Source organism: Anas acuta, chromosome 3 (assembly GCF_963932015.1).
Source record: "Anas acuta chromosome 3, bAnaAcu1.1, whole genome shotgun sequence".
NCBI lineage: Eukaryota > Metazoa > Chordata > Aves > Anseriformes > Anatidae > Anas > Anas acuta.
In genome coordinates this window covers 84,848,214-84,871,185 of record NC_088981.1, presented here as the reverse complement: position 1 = coordinate 84,871,185, position 22,972 = coordinate 84,848,214, and the positions used below count along the sequence as shown (strand labels likewise).

General features: G+C 44.7%; 1 protein-coding gene and 1 long non-coding RNA gene across 3 annotated transcripts; one reads left to right on the top strand and one right to left on the bottom strand.

Moving 5' to 3' along the window:
* Positions 1–1,572: 1,572 nt before the first annotated feature.
* LOC137854562 (uncharacterized) lies at positions 1,573–11,233 on the top strand. Of its 2 annotated transcripts, XR_011095232.1 has the most exons (4): positions 1,573–2,083; positions 3,620–8,815; positions 9,398–9,560; positions 10,835–11,233. It is a non-coding gene; the product is annotated as an uncharacterized lncRNA (long non-coding RNA). The 2 variants fall into 2 exon arrangements; XR_011095231.1 differs by having other exon boundaries at positions 1,573–8,815.
* An 896-nt stretch (positions 11,234–12,129) lies between these two features.
* On the bottom strand, positions 12,130–16,039 carry HTR1B (5-hydroxytryptamine receptor 1B). Its single transcript, XM_068678133.1, has 2 exons — positions 14,221–16,039; positions 12,130–13,279 (listed from the first exon to the last, which is right to left on the bottom strand). Exon 1 carries the CDS (start codon positions 15,421–15,423, stop codon positions 14,284–14,286), a length of 1,140 nt encoding a protein of 379 aa, XP_068534234.1. The 5' UTR covers positions 15,424–16,039; the 3' UTR covers positions 12,130–13,279; positions 14,221–14,283.
* Between the last annotated feature and the right edge of the window lie 6,933 nt (positions 16,040–22,972).

The window sequence follows — 22,972 nt, the reverse complement described above, 5'->3', positions numbered from 1 at the left end:
CTGACTGCAATATTGTTCAAGAAATTATTTTCAGATAACATACTGAATGTGTCTTTAAGAAGAAAAACTGTCATTTATTTTTTTCTATCCCACAAGAAAAAATAATGTTTTCTTTTATATTTCTTTCAACCTTCATATTCCCCTCAGATGGTTACTCTAACTACTGTTCTATCAATGAGAAGGGAAAGTTCTTTCAACTTTTACATGGCTCTAGATTCATAACTTTGGCTCTTCCCAAGCATTGACACTGTACAGCCAGCTGACAACAGGTATGTGACCATGCAGGGTGTGGAGTCAGGAGGATCTAAATATGATTCTGGTATAGCTCTTTCTTGCCATCATTGGCTGCAAAACTGGTACACCAGGTCAACAATGCTTCAACAGATGGACCTTTCACCTTATGTTATTGCAGCCCTTAAAATCTCCAGTTGAGATTTGGTCCCAGATTCTAGTCCCCTCGATCTCTATGAGAATGTGCAGAATAGGAATGGACAGGTGAAAAGATTTTGCAGTCATAAATAATTTGGAGAGAAGGAAGAAATATAGACATCAAGGGTAACAATTCAAATCTTACGGTGTTCCTCAAAAACTCGGTGCACAGTTAACTCCAAATACACCATTACTGCAGAATTACAGATTACTATCAAGTCTGGTCTCAGTTAAAAGTCAATAATGGCTCTACAAGTCATACTCCCAAATTTTTGACCACAGGTCACAGAATTTGACAGTCATCACTGGTCACAAGCAAACATTTCTTCCTCTCCTTGCTCTCCTGATACTTTGTCGTACAATATTTATGCGGATTTATCCTACTTCTTTTCAGATAACAGAAATGTAATCTACTGGATAACTTGGCACTTTTTCAAGGTGTCCAATGTTACATTTTTAAGATTTGTAACAAATTAGGGTAAGGGATATCTTGCCAAATTTCAGATGACTGACCAGATTTATTACTAGGTAAGATTACAGATTAAAAGAAACTTATTTTAAAAACAGAAGTTTTCAGTCATGGGATAAAGTTATGAAAGATAAAATGACAATGGCATAATTAAGATTGCATTTAACTGTGCATGTTCTCCCTGAATGAATTCAAACAACAGCTATGTTCTACCCCATTCTCTCTTAGATTTAGTTGGAATCTTATCTTCTACTGTTGAGTTAAAATGAGTTCATTTTGTTGTGATGATTTCTTCATTTGCCACAGGCCTTCCTTTCTCACACTCATCCTCCGCACTCACCCCCCTTTGGACATGGAAAAGCACAATACAAAAGCTTAGGACCTCTTTCTGAGTCATCTCAATGCAGAACATCTCATCTTTGTAAGGATGCTTTCTTCCTCTTTTCATGTGAGTGATACCACACAATACTGAGGAACAAGATATTTTCTCCCCCCTCTCCTCGCTACGTTTCCATGAGGCAGATTGCTACTGTTTTTCTTAATTAGCACATTCAGCCTGCTTGTTTAACAACCATCATAAAGCATACACAAACCAATTAAAACTAGGTAACAATTTACATAATGTAGATCCAACTGCTTTTGGTTGTGTTGATTTTCTTCTATTTACATTGCTTTGTACAGTATATTGTTTAACGTATACCTGTGAAAAGAAAGGATCAATGGATGAAGAGGTTTCCCTCTGAAGACTACACTATTTAATGGGAGAATTCTTAGTGGACTCATGATTTGCTAATGGTTTACTCAAGCACAGAAATGCAAGTGAACTACCTTTATTTGCTAAACAACCCAGAGAACTACAACAGCTCAAAGCCCAAAAGAGAACAGCATTTCCCAAGCTGGAGGAAACAGATAACAGTTTTGGTCGGGAAGTAAAAAGGGAGTGAGAAGTCTTTCCTGTCTGAGTGACAGATGAAGCAATTGCTTGGAGTAATGGCCTGACTCAGAAGAGTTAGATCTGACTGCAAGGTCCAAATCCATGCCTGGAGTGCAAGAAAATATGGGACCTGACACTTCTGGAGTCTGACAAAATGTAGATCCAAGCACACAGCAAGAATGGATGTGAGTCTCTTGGCCAATCTGTAAGGACATGGTAAGGAAGAAATGTAAAGTTAATCTAAATAACAGGTAAGTGTAGAGCTATTTCCTTGCACTTCCGCACTCCCAAACGTTTGGAAGACTTTTTCCACTGTTCTGTCTAATGTTGACATATGTATAAAAATACTTTTGTTTGCTTAACTTAACTGGACTTAAAGGGTTTAAAGGTAGCTCTTTAACAGCAACAGATTTTATCCCTCTGGCTCTGATGTTCCTCATAATCTGGATTCAGGGGTACTCTACGGCTGATTTGAGAGCTGAAATCAGAGAAGTAGGACTGGAAAACTTGGTTAAGAAAGCACTGTGGCACACAACAAGGTAGAGGAGAGTATGCATGGAACCTGGGAGTCCTGAGAGAGTACATAGCACTCACACCTGTAAGTGGTACTGCCATGCAGTAGTAAGCTAGATGACTAGTTAGTGGTCTAATTAGTAGATTGCTCTGCCCAATAATGAACCAGGCCTGAATTTTACATCATTTTGTACAGTAAAGCTATGGACTGTTGTGCAAGTTTTTGTTCTGATATCACCTACATTCTGCTGTTTCTCTGTCAAAAATGTAGGTAAATCACCAGCTATCAACATCATTTTGCATTGAAACATGTTAAAATGCAGCTCATGGCAGGTAATTCACTTTGAGGTATACTGAAGAGGAATGGTGACAGGAAAAGAGCACTGTGATTACTGAACGTTTAGGTCTGGTCTGCAACAGGCCAGACAACAACAGCATCTGAAAGCAAAAAGGATTGACAATCCTGTTTGTCATCCCGTATCATGTTTTCTGCAACTGTGGATGGGGTGGGAGGCTGCAACTGTCATTATTTTTGTTTCTGAAGCATTAAGGGCCAAATCATGTGAGTACTCTGATGAATTCCTACTCCCTTGGAGATCAGCCCTTTATAGGGCTGACATAAACATGTTCTGAAAAGTATGTGATGATAAAACCTACTTCCACAAAGGAAGAAGATTGGTCTTACTTATTAGGGAGGCACTGAGGCACAGAATTACTCAGGGTCACTTAGCAGATCAAACCCTGCTCTGCCTTTCTTCTGCTCCCAGATCCAGTTGATAGTTGGGCCCCCAGATCAAGAAGGATGTGGACCTGTTAGAGCATGTCCAGAGGAGGGCCACAAAGATGATCAGAGGGCTTGAGCACTTCTCCTATGATTCCGTGATAGGCCCTCTTGGGTAGCATTCTCCCCAGGGCATCTGAGGCACGGAGCAGCAGCACATGAGAAGGGTGCAGTGGTGGGTCATGTGGATGTGGTGCAGGACAGGAGAAATAAAACTCTGGTTGTCACTGGGACTAGCAAAGCCTCAGGTCTCCTTGTGAAGGTGAGGAATGGTAAAACATGGGGAGTAGAGCAAAAATACTTGTCCCCAATCAATAAGTCTTACAAGTTTTACTGAGAGCTTCTCTTGCATTGAATTTCAGCATTTTGAGGAGGGAAAAAATGTTATGAGACATCTTCTTATATGTAGTGAGGGAGGGGAGCTGCTAAACTGCTCACAGAGGTTTGGCAGTTAACAAGTATTTCTCCATCTATTGTTTGTTTTGATCACAAGATCCCTGACAGAGATGAGGAGCCATTTCACCTGTCCCTCAGCATTGTGCAGAGCCTGACTAGCCTGTTGGACCTGGTGCATGGAGCAGCGAGAGGTAGGTGCCAGCTAGATCCCCGTAGGGAAGCATACTATAGTTGGTTGACATGTAGGACTGGATTTACTCCTGAAAATGCACAAGTGTCTGCACAGGTCTAGAAGACAGAAAGCTGACTGATTTACAGCTGTAATATCACTGTCTACTGGCCATCAATGCTCTAAAATCATTCCCAGCTAGTGAGTTTTGGTCTCTAATGGAGGATATTCTCCCTCAGTCAAAGGTAGTAGTATTGCCTCCACCATCTCCAGCAGTCTTTTATGCATTATATGAATGGTAAATTGCAGTCATCACAGATATTAAAGGAAATCAATAGTTGCCAACATGTACTATGCAACAGGATTGAAAAACTACTTCTTTTACTAATCCGGTGCACCACAGAACATGAAGTCTTGAGCTAGATGAGACTTTTAGCCCTGAAAGTTTTCCTTGGGACCTAGAAGTGTTCATGTAAATAAATGCAGGTTTCCTAGGAAAATAAATAAATAAATAAATAAAATGCTACTATTACATTTAGGCAATTTTTTAAACAATATATTGTTTTCCTTCCAATATTGATGATGTTTTTTGATATTCATTTCTCATATTTTTCAGTTTCGTAGTTTGTTGTTGTCTTAAGAATTTAGGAGACATATGGAAAGGGAAGGACATGTAGTTTGATTTTCAAAAGGGTGGGTTTGAAAACAGCAAAAGAGTATTCTGAAAGCATTAAAAATATATATTTTTTTTTTCCTTATGCAACTAACTTACAACTATACAAACCCCAGTGCTGCTCTCTGCTTAGGAACAATGGCCTCATTAAATACAATGGGAACAAGTATCACACTTCTTACTATCTTTTGAAATGATGGGTCTGAATTTGGAATGTTCTGTCTAGCCAATTCAAGGATTTAGTCCACATACATTACTTAGTAAAAAATGCCATATGTAAAGGAAGTTGAAAGAATGTAAAGATCCTCATTCTATATAATGAACTAGTAACTATCCTGCTTGGGAAAAGTGTGGTGGAATCCCTTTAGGATCCTACCCCAAGCCTGATTAAAGGAACTCAATTATTTCTGCTGACAAAATTCTCAGAATATTTTGTATGCTTTAACTGAAGTGTGACTGAAACCTGTCATTCAGACAGAAATCAATTCGCTGTTCCTATAGTGAAATGTAAAATTCCCAGTACTACTAACTCTTATTTAATTGAAACAAATGCTGCAGTTTAAAAGTTGGGCAAGAGTATCCTACAGGGTGTTTACATCCAGCTGTTTTCTGTAGGAGCTGAGTTACAGCAGTGCCTATTTATGAACTAGTGAGAAGGTCTGTGATTTAATTAAAGAGAGAAGAGATAAAATCCTTCCTTTATAAATGAAAGCTAATGCCCTCTAATTGTATATAGATGAGGAACAATATAGAGAATCACGTGTGAGCCTTCTTTCCTCATAATACCCTGGAGTCCCCAGTTCTGGGAAACTGCAGGATGATTACTTTTTCAAATATTCAGTTCTGCTGTACAAGTAGAGACACACTTAATAATGTAGAACATCAGGAACTGGGCCCTGGAATTTCGAAGCAGTCTGCTAGCTCCACAAACAAATGTGAAAAAAAAATCTTTGCATGCCCACTCTGAATGGCCCAAGGCAATATTTCCTTGGAATACAGACTTTACTATTCCATTCAGAATCCATTTTATCTGCAATTTAACATCTACTAGAGGAGTCACAGTGGGAAATGTGGCAGAATATTCAAGGGTCTTAATTCCTCTTTGCCTAAAGCAGAAGTAGGGCAGGCTGGGGAATCAGCATTCCTCTGTACAACTAGAGACAAGAAAAGTGTCAGAAATGCTTCCTCAGGATTTTCAGGCATGGTAGAATGAGAGTAAGCCAGACAGCATTTAGAAATGTGTCATTTTGTATAACAATCGTTTTCCTCTGAATATGCCTGCCTTCTCTTGACTTACTGTTGTCTTTGCGTGATACCAAGGAGAAAACCTTAAGCACTGGCTCATCTGTCTTCGTAGTGAAAGTGCAGGATTGCTTGTGTCCAAAAGAGGTTTCAAGTACACCCTGATGATCTTTTTTTTTTTTTTTTCTTCTTTTTTTTTTTCTTTGCATGTTTCGTAGTTCTGCTATATCCTTTCTAAGGCACGCACTTATAGTGCACAGGATACAGGACATAGTGATTTACAAGGTAGAACAATGTTGTCTTCTGTTTTTTCTCTATGCAATATTGTTTGTTCTTTTGACTACTGCTATTTTTTTTTGGGGGGGGGGGAGAGGAAGAAGGAATGTGTGTGATTTTTATTGTGCATTCATAAGCAGGATTTTATTTTTCCTTCTTATATTATTTTGCCCTTCTCCGCATCAATCCCTTTTGCTTGTTGAATTTCCAGTCCCTGTAGTTAAAATATTGAATAATGTATGTCTTATGCACATCTGTGGGACTTGGCTATTGTCCAAAAGGAGGATGATACCTCTCCCCAAGATTTCTATGAGGCCCAGACTGCAGACTTTAGAGGCCAACTCTTATATTTGAAAGTAAGGAAGTGATTGGTTTGTGTCAACCTGTATGTAAATACACTGCTCATAAGTATATTTAAATATGTGAATACATTGCCCGGGTATCAGTACCTGTCCTGTGCCTTACTGGCAATCTTGTAAGGAACTAATTCAGTTCCTGTTAGAATTTTAACCAAAGCACAAGCATATAAATGAAAGAGACTGATTAACTTATGAGGACTCTTTCAACCACCTTTTCCATTAGCGTGCAATTCATCAAAGTTCAAAAAGCTTATGCAAAGGTACTTGAGTTCTGCCTGGTACGTATCTCAACTTCTGATATGCAAGATCTAGTTCTGGCCTGACACGTTAGGACATGTTAGGTTATTCTTCAGGGTCTCAAAGCTGGTATTCAGCTCAATAGATCTGAATACTCATTGGTGAGCTGTTGAAGATTATTTAGCAGACACCTAAATAACCATACTTTGCCTATTGTGTCTATACATTCACTCAGCATGAAGATTTCACAACAGAATATTTTCTTTCCTTACTATACAGCATTTCTGACATCCTGATTAATTCAATCTATATTACTTGTATCAGTGACACTTTTGTGATGACAGGCAAAGTGGTAGCCAGCTATATCCCTTCTCATTTTCTCTTGATAGAGTCTGTTTGGTTACCTGTTAAAAAGCTCCTCTGCCCCTCAGAAGAGAGCACAAAGAGACACCGGCAGGTAGAGAAAGCTGAGTAATACCCTGCCCCAGTTCTTCCCAGGCCCGTTGCACAGAACACCACTTATGGTGGGATAACTGTAAGGAGAAGAACTGAAAGTGGGGAAAGGGAGGTTTCAAAGTGGTTTGGGGAGGAACAAGTGTGGGAATGAGTGATAAAGGGGTAAAAGGGGCTGGCCCTGTGTTGGCTGCTTGGTATTGCTGTCTGGCCATGCCCTGTGCCTGATCAGTGCAATCTGTCATGTCTTCTTGTTAAATTCCATTTCTAACTCCTTTTCTGGGTAAGGAAATGCATGCATCTGTGTGGCTAGAGGTCCAAACAACTGCAGCAGCACTATTGTACCCCATGGGTGCAGCAACTGGAGAGACCAGAACGACTGTGTGTGATCTCCCACAAAGATGAAGCCAGGGTTGCTCTAAAGTAGGTGAAGTGCTCTGGGAGCCAGGCACATGTGTCTTGAAGGGTGAGACCACAGGAAGCAGTGGTTACCAGTGGGACCAGAGGAGTCCCATCCAGCTGCCAGCAAGCCCTCTGTGCCTGGGTGGGTCTTGGAGTGGGATATCAGAGAAGAGCTGGGATCCAGAACCAGCTGCTGGATGGACTTGTTATTCAGGCCAGTTACAGCATTGGGTGGGTGGGTGGGTGTGCATACGGTGGTCTATATCAGCAGCTAGAATGGGGCTGTGGCTGCTGATGGAGTTACCTGCTCGACCCACCCACCTGCCACAACAGGTTTCTTTCAGCATCTCTCACCTATAAATCTCTTACCTATATATCTCATCACTCCTGAAGCTCTCCCTGATCTTTGCTCCCTGCTGAATCTTTTTGGATCTTTTTGTATCCAAACAAATGCAGACCTTTTGGTCTGTCTCTCGTGGGTCATAGAGACCTATCCCAGTATGAGATTAGAACAGATACTTTCCCTCTTCTACCTCCAAAATAGCTGTTTGTGTGAGGTCTGACCTATTGTATAGGTCAGACCTGTATTGTTCTTGTTTATATCATATCTGTGTCCTTCAATTCTAAAACATTTTTTTTTTCTATGAACAGGGTTCAAGGAAGGACAACCTCCTTCTGTAAATAAGAGACAGGAGCCTTGCTTGCTTTTTCTCTATTTCTCTTAAATGTTCCAAATTCTCTAAATATGAGAAAGTGTTTCTCATAATTTCAGGGACTGGATTTTAGAGGGCTGGATCCAAACAAGATCCTAAAGATGTTCTAAGCCCAACACACAAGTAGAAAATAGCACAACGAAATTGAAATCTGAATTCTATAGGAAAAGGTGAGTGAGCTTGCAAAGTGTATGGCTTAATATAAAAACAGGTATGAACGTATTATAAATGTTAATTTGATCATATCTGGGAATAGCAAGATTTTAGAAATAATATTATGAAACTAATATTAGGAAAGAGGGACCCCTGAGGTATCTGAATGGAAGGAGAAGTCTAATTTAATTTCCATTTTACTGAATTCTGGAAATGTGTTTATTATTTTTGCCCCATTCAACCCTAAACACGTTCCTGAAATCTAATGCAACCTCATAAATGCCTAAATTGACCAGATATTGTTTTTTCCCTTTTATTCTAGCTTTTGCCTTAGTTCTGTATAGTGAAAGAAATGCAGAAAGGGATTATTTTACATAATAATCCCCTGTTCCTGTCTTTCCTATTTTTCTACAACCGTTCAACCTAAAAGACAGAATGTATGATTACTTGGTGAAAGCTTTGTAGCCATGACCTCTGTCTGTATTGTAGCCTTCAAAGCATTATTTGTATAAAGACAATAAGAAAGTCTTGTTCCTTTATAAGGATGACTGCAAGGAGTTTGATCTCTGAGAAGAACAGCAAAGAATGTCTTTCTCCAGCTCCCGAAAATGACTCAGTAAGAGATTTTGATCTCTGTATTGTAAATTTGATATCCTGTAGATCTCCTCTTCACCTCACCTATTGAGTTGCCTGTTATATTACATCTTTCAAGCTTAATACGTGATTGATTAAAAAGCTTCATTTTCAGCCTGCTTTTCTATATTACCATTTTCAGCTTAAATGTTTCATGATTATTTTTATCAACCAAACCCATTGCTATAGGATAGTTCACTTAAACTATGGATGTATTTTGTTTTAGATACTAATTGTTGGAATACGAAAAAAAAAAAAAATAAAAAAAAATCTGTCAAAGTAATATGAACCTTTCTGTCCTCATACATCCAGGCTGTTAATCATAAAAAAAAAAAAAAAAAAAAATCCTAATACACAAAAAGAAGTCAGAGACTACTTCATTAAATAAATGAACACGTATAATTTTTCTACATATCCTTGGGTACTGTTCTTCTCTCTGGAAGTCTTTGCTCACCTGTCTGCTGGAGTCCTGAGACGTTACAGTAATAACCCCTTTTTTCTCCATACACACAGATCAAGGCTTGTAAATTTGCAATGACTTCTTTGTGCCCTCTCTTTGCTACAGGCTGTGTTGTTGCTGGAGAAACCCGCTCTTCATCATCCGGTACACTTTTAATTTGAATGGGATTTCATGATTTGAATGCTGGATTGCCCTTTGCCATGCTGCTCAGTCCTATTTGTGACTGCAAACCACAGAGCTTGTTCTCCAATATGATAACCTCTTTCAGGTATTACAACCCTGTAAGAACTCCTTTAGACAGATGTGAATGTGCTTCTGACAATATCCACCCCTTTCTGACCAAGTGTGACCCACAGGGCTCTGCTCATGGAAAGCAGGTTGGCCTTTTGCAGGCCTGAGGAGAGGAGAGCAGCAAGCTGCTGCTCCAAATGGAGCATTACATCTCATCTCCACTCCATGCATCCCCGCTGGAGGCTGAAGACCAGCCCTGCTTTATCAGGTGCTGGGCAGTGGATATGGCATAGATTTCCAAAGAATAAGTAGCAGGTCCTTCTGTCCCACGGAGCCTTGGCACAGTAGGCCTTTTCTTACACATGCTGAAATGGTAGAATGATTTGGCTGCTGCAGAGGAATATGAAGGTTCATTATGAAGGATTTCCTCTCTCAATTTCTATATTCTGTGGCTGTGTTTTATTAATAGGAAGAAAACGAAATGAATCTTAAGAAAATTGTGAAATACTAGGAAAACAGCACAGCTAGGGGGCTGCAGGCAGCTGATCCCTTGACTGCAGCTACTCTTGAGCAGTCACACGGCTCACAGTGCTTGCAGTCAGCAACGCTATCACACACATACCCCTTTACCATTAAATGTGGGAAGCACAAGGCTTGCAAATGTGTGATCGGCTTAAAACCTCAGTGCCTGGCAGACTTTTTTTCACTGCAACATCATTTGGCAATGTTTGAATCTAACACCACAAAGAAATACACAAATAAGAGTGAGGCACGATGTTTCTGGAATGAAAGGCCAAAACAACACAGGCTTAAGCACCTTTGAAGTTCACCTGTAGGATCATGAAGAGGTCCTCATGCCAAAATAACACAGAGGCAGACTCCTCTGAACCCCGCTGAGATGGAAGGATAAAAGGATTAAAAGGACAGCCTCTCCCACTGAGGATTTCAGCCACTCCATCTTTCCCAAGGCTTAGCCCAGTGGCCAGGCACAGCAAAGAGTGGAGAGGCAAGAGGACAACATCCTCAAATCCCAAGTGCTCCCTAGGATCTCCAGAGAGAGCCAAAGCTTCACCACTGCTCCCTGAACCCTGGCATGTTTTAAAACCTAGCCAGGACACACTCTGCTAATCATAGATTAGGGAATAGCTCATATGGTCCACCCTTCCTGTCCTAAAACGTGCTAATGAATCCTTTCATCTCGGGATGTTTTTCACATATTTATATTTGCCTGCACCATGCGATGTTTGCCCTACATTTCTTCCCTCTCACTGTGAACTGATGCACATCCTCACTCCACCTATCTCTCTGCAGGAATGGTTTTCTGAACTAGATGAGACTGCTCAGCCAGCACGAGGCCTTTAGCCAGAGTATTTCAGCAGGGCTCCAGTTCACTTCCCATCTCTGGCCCCAGGTCGCTCAGCAGCTTTCACACCGATGTCTTCCCAGCAGTGAGCATCAGGTTATCTGAAATGTTTGTGCAGAAAGCTCAGAGCCTCAGCATAAATTGGGAAGGAAAATTTCTTGATAAATTAGCTTCACTGCTTCTCAGTAAAATCCTCACATCACGAAAGGGAGCCAGGAGTTTTTGCTGTCTGTTGTTGAAGATAAATGTATGCTTCAGCAGCAGGAGGACCGGGAAAGTCCAACCCCTGAACTCCATGCTTTGCAAGTTATGTAACTTTGTAAAACTCTTAAAAGACTTAACTGCCTGCACAAGAAGTCTCATTGAGAATTTGGGGTAAGCAAAAGTCATTCAGTTATTACAGCCTTGGAAAATGACTAATTATGAAATAGGTTGAGAATTGTTGAATGCTCTCCTTCTTGCTCTCTTCACCCCATGTATGCAAATCAATAAATAAATTTAAAAGCAACTTAAGCACCTCAATAAATTAAGCTGCTGTTTTAGAAGATTTCTCTAATTAGATTTATCTTTAATAATATGAGGGTACTTTCTAGAAGTCTATCATAGTACTTCTCTATGGTAGAAGTATGCAGTTTTGAGGCAAGTCTCCTGTATTTATTAAAGTTACTAGAAACGTTTATTTTCCACTACTTGAATTTATGTCTTGCAGGTGTCTTTCCTGCCCATGAACACTTCTTCCTCTTTACAGTTAATGGGAGTTGCAGAGGCACAGAGGCTCAGGTTCTTTTTCACTTTTCAATTGAGTAAATAAATCCTTATTACTTGAATAACTCTCTGAAGAATAATAGGTAGATAAATCATGTAAAGTTTTTGCAATCTTTACAACAGCCCCCAACTGGAATTTCTATTTCTGATATATACAGTTTTAAGAGAACATCAAGTACAGTATCCACCAAGTACAAAAAAAGTTTTGCTTCATTTAATGGATTAAGAAAAATATTTGTCAAGAAAAAAAATAAAATAAAATTTAATCTTGGATTATATAAAAATAATGTTTTCTCTAACAGCACTGGTTAGGAAAGTTGCCTATTAAAAATCTGACCACTGATCGAAGCTTGCAATTTCAGCCTTCATCAGTTGCTTTCTTGAGTGACTCATCAAATCAGTTACCTAAAAAGTCAATATTGAGAAACCAGGTAAACCAATAAATACTCCTTCCAGTCACACACTTGCTACCAAACACTCTTGAGAACACAGTAAAGCATTTTATTGTTTATACTCATTTTCATTTACACATAGGAGGAACAATCAATGCAGTTCTATCACAGCAGGTGGACCATATCCTGAAACTCTAACTTTGACTGCTGAATGTACATAGACCTTTCTTAAGGTCTGATAAGATCAAAAAAAAAAAAAAAAAAAAAAAAAAAAAAGTTGGGGGAAATAGGGAGGAGACCAATTTCAATAACATTATTTTATTCATGATTCATGGGCATTTATTTTGCAGGTGATACAGCTCTTCTGAAAGAGCAAACTGCTTCACTTCTTACAAAATAGACAATAATGTAATTACTTAGAGAGTTCTAAATTTTGCAGTGGTTCATGCAGTAAGGGTGTGCAACTGACACAAAATGGAAAACATGGTTACAACAGCAAATTGCTACTTCTATTCCCAGCTGGTTTATGGAAAAGGTCATTGGACTTCTTGTTTTCTGCTCTCAAGTTATGGAGTAGAAGCAAGAAGTATTTACATTATGAAGGCAACGATGAGGACAGGCTATAGATATGCAGTGCAGTTGAACAGGTCTACAACTCGTTTCTACAGTACTTGCATTTGCTATTGTTTGGAAATACAAATATAACTTTTGCACACTGCCACTTCTCACACACGTTCAGCTGAAGGAGTCATTTACAGAGTTTACTGTGATGCTCCTAATTTTTTTAAGCCTCCGTCTTTCCTTCTTCTGTGGCTCATGATGAGTGAGCAACTCTTTCCACTGAAAGAAATTACAGGTGTGCAGAAGTACAACTATGCTACCGACACAGACAGAGACAACTGTGCTCTGGTGCACACCCCTACAACCGGCTGGAGAACAAATTAAGAAGTTAAGCCTGCAAAATAAATTGAGTTTACTCTCAAACTTTTTCTTCAGTCCAGATGAATTATAGACCTTGATTCGAGGCTGCCCTCTTTTTTTTTATTATTATTTTTTTTTTTTTTTGCAACAGATCTGCGTGACTATTGGAACAGCATCTCTGCCAGAGTCATTACACTGAAATGCAGAGCTGAGCAGTTTGGTGGCAGTATGTATTGACGTTTTTGCAGCATCATGAGTCTGGCAACTGGCTTGGGGAAGTTTCAAGCAGTGGGTCTTTACAATAGCAACTTGATTCTGCAGACAAAAAGCAAAAGATTGGCAGAATTATTAAAGTATCACAATAAAGGCGAGCGTGTCTTCTGCAGACCGTGGCACCGGGTAGAGCTATTAGCTGGCAGCCACTTTTGTCAGAGGCGCAGAAAGGCACGGCTTTTCAGCGAGTGACGAGGAACATGAAGGTGTGGAGCCTTTCCCGGTGGCTGGAGGGCAGCTTTCTTCTAAGGATCCCTGCTCCCGGCTCAGGCCGGGACTCCGACTCCATTCCCAGCCCAAGTCGGAGCCGTAAGGAGGCCAGAAAGTAGGCTGAACTTTACAAGCAGCCTTAATCTAGGGCCTGCCCTACCTTCCTCCCTTTCCTAATAATAAATAAATAAAGAAGGAAACCGACGCCGGCAGCGGGGCTGCCCCCGGCCCCCGGCTTCTGCTCCCGGGGGGGGTCGGGAGGCGGCGGCGGGGGGCAGCGGCAGCCGGGCACGAGTGCGCCCTTCGGCATGCGCTAATTAGCCTACACCGGGCATTAGCATACGAAATGGCGGCACGGGGGTTTAATGAGTGGGGGGGGGGGGGGGGGGGGGGAGCCGATTGCCGAGAGGCACCCCCCGGCAGCCGTGCGACACGCACAAGCACACGCACGAACACACGCGTGCACACTCGCATGCACGGGCACACGCAAGAACACACGTGCACACGCACAAGCACACGCGCACATACATGCACGCGCACACGCATGCACACACACGCACACACACTCACGCACCCATACACACCCTCACATGCACACTCACACACACACACGCACTCTCTTGCCTCGGGGCTCGCCCCCACCCCTCCGGGCGGGCACAGAGCACCCCTGCCCAGCCGGGACCGCTCCTCTCCCCGCCGCCGTTCCCGACCCCCGCCCCTTTCGCCCCTTCCCACCCCGAGCACCGCCGCTGGGGGGGCCGGGGGACACCCACCTGTGGCGTCGGGCACGGGCGTGCATGGGGGCAGCCCCGGCGAACACATCGCATTCAACATTTTCAGCTTGTGCATCGGAAACGTATGAGTTTGTGGAAAGCTTGTTTGAAGTCTTCGTTCGACATCGTATAGATGATGGGGTTGATGAGGGAGTTGAGATATCCGAGCCACGTGAAAAAGTCAAAGATGGCCATGTGGAACCAGCAAGCGTCCTTGCAAATAGGCAACACCAGGCTGATGATGAAAAAGGGCAGCCAACAGACGATGAAGGCTCCTAAAATAATCCCTAAAGTCTTTGTAGCTTTCCGCTCTCTAGCGGCCGTGAGCTTCTTCTTCTCCAGCAGGGCGTCCGAAACCTTCACCTTCACCTGGTTCATGTACACGGGCGAGCCCGTTTCGCTGGATCCCTCGGGGGCCTTGGAGTTTATGGACGTGACGGAGGAGGACGACCCCGGGGAGTCCGTGATCAGCTGAGCCCGAGTTAGTCTTTTACCCGCTTTCTTTGGCGTCTGCTTCAAAATCCTCGATCTGGCTTCCACGTAGATTCTCCCGTAGAGGGCTATCAGCAGCAAAGTGGGGAAGTAGAAGGCTCCCACCGTGGAGTACACGGTGTAGAGGACGTGGTCCGTGTTCACCACACAGTGAGAGACTTCCTCGGCCTTCGCCTGCCGCCAAAACAAGGGGGGCATGGAGATGCAGATGGAGAAGACCCACACCAGGGCGATCATGCCCGCTGCCCGCTTGGGAGTCCTTTTCGTGGAGTACTCGACGGCGTCGGTGATCGCCCAGTAGCGGTCCAGGGCGATGACACAGAGGTGCAGGATGGACGCCGTGCAACAGGTGATGTCCGAGGACAGCCAGATATCGCAGACGATCTGGCCCAGCGTCCACTTGCCGGTCACAGTGTACACGGTGCTGATGGGCATGACGAGGATGGAGACGAGGAGGTCGGTGACGGCCAGCGAGGCGATGAGATAGTTGGCCGGCGTGTGGAGTTTCCTCGTCTGGTAGACCGTGGCGATGACAAAGGCGTTGGAGAGCACCGTGGCCAGGGTGACGAGCGCCAGGACGACGGCGAGCACGATCTTCCCGGAGAGGGGGGTGGCATCTTGGTAGATCCCTTCCTCGGCGCTGCAGTTTCGCCCGTGGTAAGAGTCGTTGGCGGGGAGCAGCGGCGCCCGGCAGGGGCTCGCCGGCTCCATCCCTCCGCGGCCGCCGCCCCCGCAGACGGCGGAGCTCGGCGCGGCACGGCTGGGCTCGGCACGGCACGGCACGGCTCGGCGGGGCTCTACCCCGGCAGGACCCCGTGGGCGCCGGGGGAGGGCTGCAGCATCCCCGCTCCGGCACCACCTCCCCGCCCGCCCTTCCGGGAGCGCGGAGCTGCCTCACTCCCCGCGGGCCGGGGAGCGGGGGGCAGCGGGGGCCGGCTGAGCCCGCTGTCCCCGCCGCCTCATCGCCCCGCCGCCTCCCCGCCGAGCCCCGGGCATGGGGCTCCGGCCGCCCCTAGGCGCAGCCCCGCCGCCCGCCGCCCCGCTCCGCGTCTCGACGGCCGCAGAGGCAGCGGGGCCGCCGCATGCCCGCGGGCGGCGGCTGCGGCCCCCCCCGGGCTCCGGGCGCGACGGCTGCGAGGGGAGCGGAGCCGCCCCCCCGGGCCCGGCCTTTACGCGCAGCCCGCGGCGGCCAGCGGGCAGCAGCGGCAGCCGCGGGTGCGGGAGGAGCGGGAGGAGGAGGAGGAGGAGGAAGAGGAGGGTCCGCGGGAGGCACGGGGGGAGACCACCTCCCATGGCGCCCCGCCGCGGGCCATGCTGTCGGGGCACCGGCCCGGCCGGTGTGAGGGAGCGCCGAGCGGCCGCCGCCCTTTATATAGCCCGCGGCGCGGCGCCGCTCCGCCGGCACCGAGCAACCGGTGCGGCTCCGGGCGGGCTGCCCGCCTGCCCGCGGAGGAGGAGCCGCCGCCTCCCAGCGCCCTCCCTCCCGCCCCCCATCCACCGCCCGACGGGGGGGTCCGGCCCGCCCCGGCCCCTCGCACCGCCCCGGTCCCCTCCGGTTCCCCCGTCTCTGCCTTTGCAGGCGTCGGGAAGGGGATGGGGATGGCGAGCGGCACCCCTCCGCCGCCTCCCCCCGCAGCCCGGTGGGGCTGGGGAGATGCTCGGCTCCCCACGGATGCCTCCGGTCCCTGCTGGAGCGTGGGGAAGGGCAGCCCGGAGGGTCCCGGTGCCGCCGGGGCCGGGCGTCCCGCCGGGGCACAGCGCCCGCTTTGCGCTTAAGCCTCGTAGCAATCCAGCGCCTCCCGGGCTGGAGCTTCCGTGCCCTTCTTTTTATTTCACTTCTTTGTAACGTGCTTGGGAACAGCACAGCCGCGAGCGAACCGCCCCGAAGTGCCCTGCAGGATCCCCGAGTGCTCGGGAAAGGCGCTGCGGGGACAGGAGGTGCACGGGGATCGCGTGTGTCCGTGTCCCCGAGCTCCTGCCGGCGTCTCTTCTCTGCGGCCGCCAGAAAGTTTGGCACGCAAAAGGAGAGGCGAGCCGGCTTTTTGCTGGGTCAGTGTACTTCCAAGCTCAGTGAAATGCCTGCTCCAACCCTCTAGTGAATCTCCCAAAGAAGCCACGACAAAACGTCCAAAAGAGAGGCAAGGCTTTGAGCCTGAAGGCATGTCTGTGCACACCTGCACACACCGCTGCCTCCCCAAACTCCCTGTAAACTCAGCGCTCCTGCCTCGCTGGTTTGCCCTGTGGCAGCAAGGCAGCCTGTCTCTGTCTGTGTCCCCTGCCCATCCTGGGCACCACGTCTGCCCTCAGCACCGCGCAGGGCAAGGCACCTCTTTGTTCTGCCTGGGACGCTGAGTTTATGGGTGAGAAAACTCATCACCCTGTTGGAAATCCTTAGGGAAGACGGACCTGAGAAGATGCAGGTCAAGGACGGATCGCAAGAAGAGGCTGAAGAGGAAGGATCGGGGTGCAGAGGGGTGAGGAAAATCCAGGAAAAGAAGCACAAAACTGAGGGAGAACCGAGGCTGCACGGCAGTGTGGGAAAACCAGAGCCCTCAGGGACGATCCTTCCCCTCCCCATCGCAGCGCTGGGCAGCGTGCCCTGATCTTGGGATGTGCTCAGTATCTACATGTCCCCTGAGATCAAAAGGCGGGGACACAAGCTTGACATTTTGCAGAATTTGTCCCAGATCTGCTCTTTTAAGAGCTCTCTCTCAGGTAGGGAGAGGATTGCCTTGGATTAATCAGTGTGGTAGTCGAGGTTTGCCTATGTTCACCAAACTATCAAAAAGGTGAAGTACCAACAAGCCTTTCTGTTTTCCCAGGAGGTCTTGGGATAAGGTTTAGTCTGTTACCATGCTTTTATTTTATGGTGTCTCCTTGTGCTCAATGGAGCCTAGTAATTGGTTGGAGCCCCTAGGCTTTACCACGTTACAAATAATAATACAGTGCTATCTACATCCTTCTGGTCTCTTTGCTGGGCAAAGATTCTATAATCCTAGTTTCTAATACACTCTGCTGTTCCTTCCAGTTTAGCTGAGCATTTCTGGCTGAATTTAGTTGTGCTTAAGTTGGCAGCTGCCCTCTAGCCTCCATAGCTCAATATGTTTCCCAAAAAGGGCTACATATGTGAGCCTGATTTAAATGTAAAACACCAGCAATAACAAGACCAAATCCTATCCCCTTCATTCAGTTTTGGAACTGTTTTCCACTTGCAGGAAGGCTCTTCTGATAAAATTACATAGCCTCCAAGCGTAATTTTCTAACCTGGTCACTGCCTTCAGCTAAGCCATATAATGCAAATACTGTGTGAATGGGTGATGAGTTCTGCACACCCTCTTGATGTTGTCGTTCACCATTGCTATAAAATGTTTGTGTTCCTCTAAGCAGTGCTTTTGCTGTTCTTCTTCATTAATTCTGGGTTATTTTCTATCGGTAATCATCATTCATTGCTTCCCTCTTTGTCTTGGCAGGAAGATGCTTTTCTTCTTCCTTGTTTGATTTCTTCTGCAATGTTGCCTTGTTTTTACTCAGTTATGGAGTACTCCTGCCAGCGGCCAGGAACATGCTCATCCAGGTTGTCCCAGGTCTAGCTCTGGTGACTTCAGTTGACTTCCCATGGGAAGCTGGTCCCCCTGCCAGGCTCAGCAGTCATTCCCTATCCTTCCCCCTGGGGCTTCAGTTTGGGGTTTGAAATAGTTGCAGCTACAATGTAAAGGCAGCTTCATAACAGTGCTTCATGTCATGGGCCTGGTGCTGTGCAGGGGGGTGGTGAGGATGTGTCCCCACCCAGGTACTTCAGGCAGTGTGTGGTGGTTCCCAGAATTCGTGTCACAGCAGGCGGTGCTCAGCTTTTCAGAAGTTACCCTTTCTCTGTGCCCAGCCAGGCTGCCCACAGCCCCATGCCGTGGCTGGGCTCCCACAGGGCAAGGCTTGACAGAAGCAGGAGCCAGCTGGATCGTCAATAAAAAGTACCAGAGTCTTGGAGCACCAGTCGGAAACATATTGTGAATCATATGTATTATCACATGAATGATCGTATCTCACTGCTGTGCTGCCACTGCAAAGCTTGTATTTCAAAGCTGAAGCCATGCCCGTTGTTTACCTTCCCCTCTCCTAACTGGATCTGAAAAGATGCTTATGGGAAGAGACTCTATTTCCTGAAGCTTTTGGCTTCTGTGCAGAGGCATGCATAAAATTAATTTCTTTCTGCTGGCGTACAACTATTAATACTTCTTATATGCAGGTTTTCATGTACTAAAATACCAAAGTACAGAAATTGCAATGAAAACCAGGCATGTTACTGGTTTATTGCATCACAAACCACCCGTGAATAATTACTGATATGGCATAAATATCGTCAATGACTTATGAATAAATTAGAGAGAGGGAGAGCAGACATGCAGAAAGAAGCCCACGTATCAGAACTGGAAAGCTTTCATCCTACATCCAGATCTGGGCTGACCACAGATAATTTTGTGTCAGTTTTGGCTTTGGGGTCTTTTAGGTATATTTGAACATGGGGCTAAGTGCGCAATATAAACTTCACCTCTGCCCTTGCCTCAGGTGGCAAGTTGTGTGCAATGCCATCTGTAGCCTCCTGCACTGTGATGAGATTCATCCTCATATTTTAAATAATGAAATTCTGAGTCCTTCTGTTAGCAAAGATAACCTTCACTATGTAAATCAACGCAGTGCTATTTTGTTGAGTTTGCCAACAGACAAATAACGCTAATATATGTTATGTGAAGTTTCTCAATGTTAACTCTGCAATATAGCTGAGGCCATTTAAATGCCAACACTTTTAAGTCACTAGTCAAAATAAAAACACCCAGCTTGAGTTACTGAAATTTAATTATAAGGAACAGCTGGGGCTGGTTTTGATTTTGACTCAAAGGACCCTTTCTCATCCCAAAGGAATGAAGCCAGATTGAGTTATCTCCTTATTCTTCATACTGGTCTGATACAGGTGCTGAAATATGCACTCAAATACCCTGCAAGAAGTATTCAATTACTCTTTAAGTAGACAAGTGGGGTCAAACAAAAAAGAAACTCCAGTTCCCCCTTACACCATCTCTATATTTCATCTCCAGATACGGCTTCCACCCTGACAAACTTCATTTTATGGAGGAAGTAGTAGAGCTTGGCAGCTGTTCCTCATTCAGTTACGGGGTTTGCTCGTTAATGATGTTCTTGGAGATGCTCCACAGGAAACCATTTCAATCCTGCCCCATCGCCTCTCCTTCCACGCTGTCCATTATTCTCCTGCTCTGCTACAGAGCAGAAGAAAAGACTGGTTGTGTGAAAAGGGCTGTTGCCACCTCGTTATTGTGGTTTCCATCTGAGGTTGCTGGAGCTTCTAATTTGCAGGGAGATCAGTGCAAATGCCTGTTTTGTAGCAAGAGAGTCTGGCTGAACCATCCCTACGGTTCAGGCAGTGTTTCGTTGTACACCTGAGGGACTTTAAACACACCAGGATCTGTTTGCGATGAAATTCATGCAGATCTGCTGGGGAACGAGCCATAGGAAACAGTCGTGATACCACAATAAAAAGGCACAGCTGCCTACCAAGACTGAAAGTGGATGGCATAATATTAAACTCCAGTCTGTCATGTAAGGGAAAAAAAAAAAAAAAAAAAGAAGAAAAAAAAAAAAGGCATCTGTTCAGCATGAAGGGAAAGGACCCTTCATTTAGACTCTGTAGGGATTCAAATGAAAAACGTGTTATGTTGTATGCTCAGCCCTGGCAGAAGATAAATCACCCACTTTCAGGTATGGACTTGGATTGGGTTTAAAGCTTTGGCCCACTTCAGTATGTTCAGATCTTTCTGCAACAGAGGGTGAAATCTGTAAGGGTTTCCTTCCAGGATCCATGGTTGATTTCAAATGGTTCCCAAATAACAAGTTTTCAGAAATGAAATGTTGAACTCTCTGTAAAAATAAATAAATAAATAAACAAAATAAAGTCTGCATGCACACATTTTAAGGCAACAAGCTACTAATGCAGAAAGCTTGTGCAATGAAGTGAATCACAGTGAAGAAGTAAAATTACAGAAAATTAGGAATCAGATCTTTTCTATGTGAAATAAACACGTCAATGCTGACTTAAGGGGAACTGCAAATATTTATTCCTACTAGAAATCTGGTTCTTCTGCATGGTTAATTAATATTTATCTAGGAAAGAATGTAACATGTGCTAAGCCCACTGCCACTACATGTAAGCATACTCTAGTCTTCTTTTTTCCCGGAGGTAATCAGAAAGAAGGGGCTTTTGCTGATATGCAGATATGGGCTGCTAATTTAATAAAAAATTTTATCCATTAATCCGAGTCCTTTTAGAATGTCAGTGTTGTTTACTAGTTGGCATTTTCTTCTGCAGTATGAGACTCAGTTGCAAAATTTAGTTGACTATTGTGCTTCACCAGAGGCTTAGAGAGAGGGTCTTACAACATGAAAAAATTCAGAGAAGAAAGAAATTCTGAAGACCACAAAAATATTATAGGCTCGGTTTAATTAGCAAACGTTGGCAGCAGGATTAAAGCAATAGCAAATGGCTATGGCACTATTCGGGTGCCAGAGCTTGATGAGGTCAGGAAGTCCTTCATGAGAGTTGGGGTATGCACTCTTACTCTCAGAAGTGCTTTGCAAAGTAGCGTGCAGCTGAAGGTCTCATTCTGGTAATGAGTGAGAGTTTCTGCAAACCTATGAGGTCCAGCATAATCTGGTCTTGGTGTGAAGCTGTTATGAAACTTTAGGTCTGGATGCTGTACTGTGTGAAATTAATTCCACCAAAGAATAATCTAGCCAGCAAAGGTCATAGTCTGTGCATCTCTCTCTTTGAGGAGGAGAACAAAGACTCTGAGACTCAAAAGCCTCAGAAGAGATAGATAAATAAAATTGTGTCACTCAGAAGCTGTGGATGCCCCATCCCTTGAAGTGTTTGAAGGAAAGTTGGATTTGGCTTTGAGCACCCTGGTCTAGTGGGAGATGCCCCTGCCCATGGCGGGGGGTGAGGGTGGGGGAGTTGGGGGGGGAAGAGTGGAACTGGGTGTTCTTTAAGGTCCCTTCCAACCCAAACCATTCTGTGATTCTATGATTCTGCCAAATTTGAGACAATGGTACTTGTCACTGACTGGAAGCAGACCTGTGTCTCACTTTATCTTGAGAAAAATAACCAGGTAAAACTGCAGATCCAGCAGCCTCACCCCAGTGATTTAATGAGGCTGCTGTACAGAGTGCCACCTAATATGTGGCCTGTTATTTTCCAATCTTTTCATTATCCAGATTGTTTAACTAACAGCTGTCATAGATGTCTGTAAAACTGTATTTCTTTATGTCTAGTGGATTTCTGTGTTTACTGGGGAAGGGAATGCTTAACTGTAAAATATAGATGTGATCTCTGTTTAGAACAGTATCTTTTATTTTTCTTTACAGGAAGAAGTCAGTGTTCAAGGATTGAGGTCTCAGGTCAAAACATACCCAGATAAAGGTTTGCACTGGTCTCAAAAATACCTTGCTTCTGTGTGCAGCCTTTAAAATGTTAAAGGATTTTAAAAACTTGAAACCTGGTCTTGTCATCCTTTGCAAGTTTGATTCCATGACTATGCAAGCAGAATCAGACAAATTTATTTTTTGTTTTTTATATTTCAGTTGGGAATTTCATGGGTTTCCCTCTCCTTCCTTGGGAAAATCTTGTTACTTACCTTACACAGACAAAGCTATAAAATACAGCTCTTTTCTGTCTGGTTATTTGTCATACATCTGTTTTTTTGTCTGTCTGCCTCTTTCTTTCTCTCTAATGAACACTAGTTCTATGCAACCAATGGCATTTAGATTTTTCTGTAAGTAGCTGGAATTAAGAAGTTAAGCTACTCATGATTCAGGACAAATTAGCAGAAATATAAATCATCACACTTTAAGAAAAAAACTCACCTACTACCTAAAAAGTACTTGGGAAGAAACGTTCTCTCTACACACATGGTTCACTGTTCACTAAAGGCATGCCGAGTATATAGTTCACCTCTTTAAGAACAAAACAAGGCTTCCAAGGCCAGTCTTCTTACTCAGCACAAGAAAAATACACATCAAAAAAAAAAAAAAAAAAAGCAACCTGGAGCTCCCTTTGGGCTTCTCTCTCTTGGCTTTTTGATTGTCCTTGAACATTCTCTGGGCTTGGATACTAAAACTTGGGGATTTCTACGCTCCAAAACCCCAAGCCCTGTGTAAGGTGCTGGTAAAACCTAGGGTGAAGTTATTTCATTGG

Coding starts and splice junctions, on each gene's coding strand:
- HTR1B (XM_068678133.1), bottom strand. CDS start 15,423: ATGGAGCCGGCGAGCCCCTGCCGGGCGCCGCTGCTCCCCGCCAACGAC.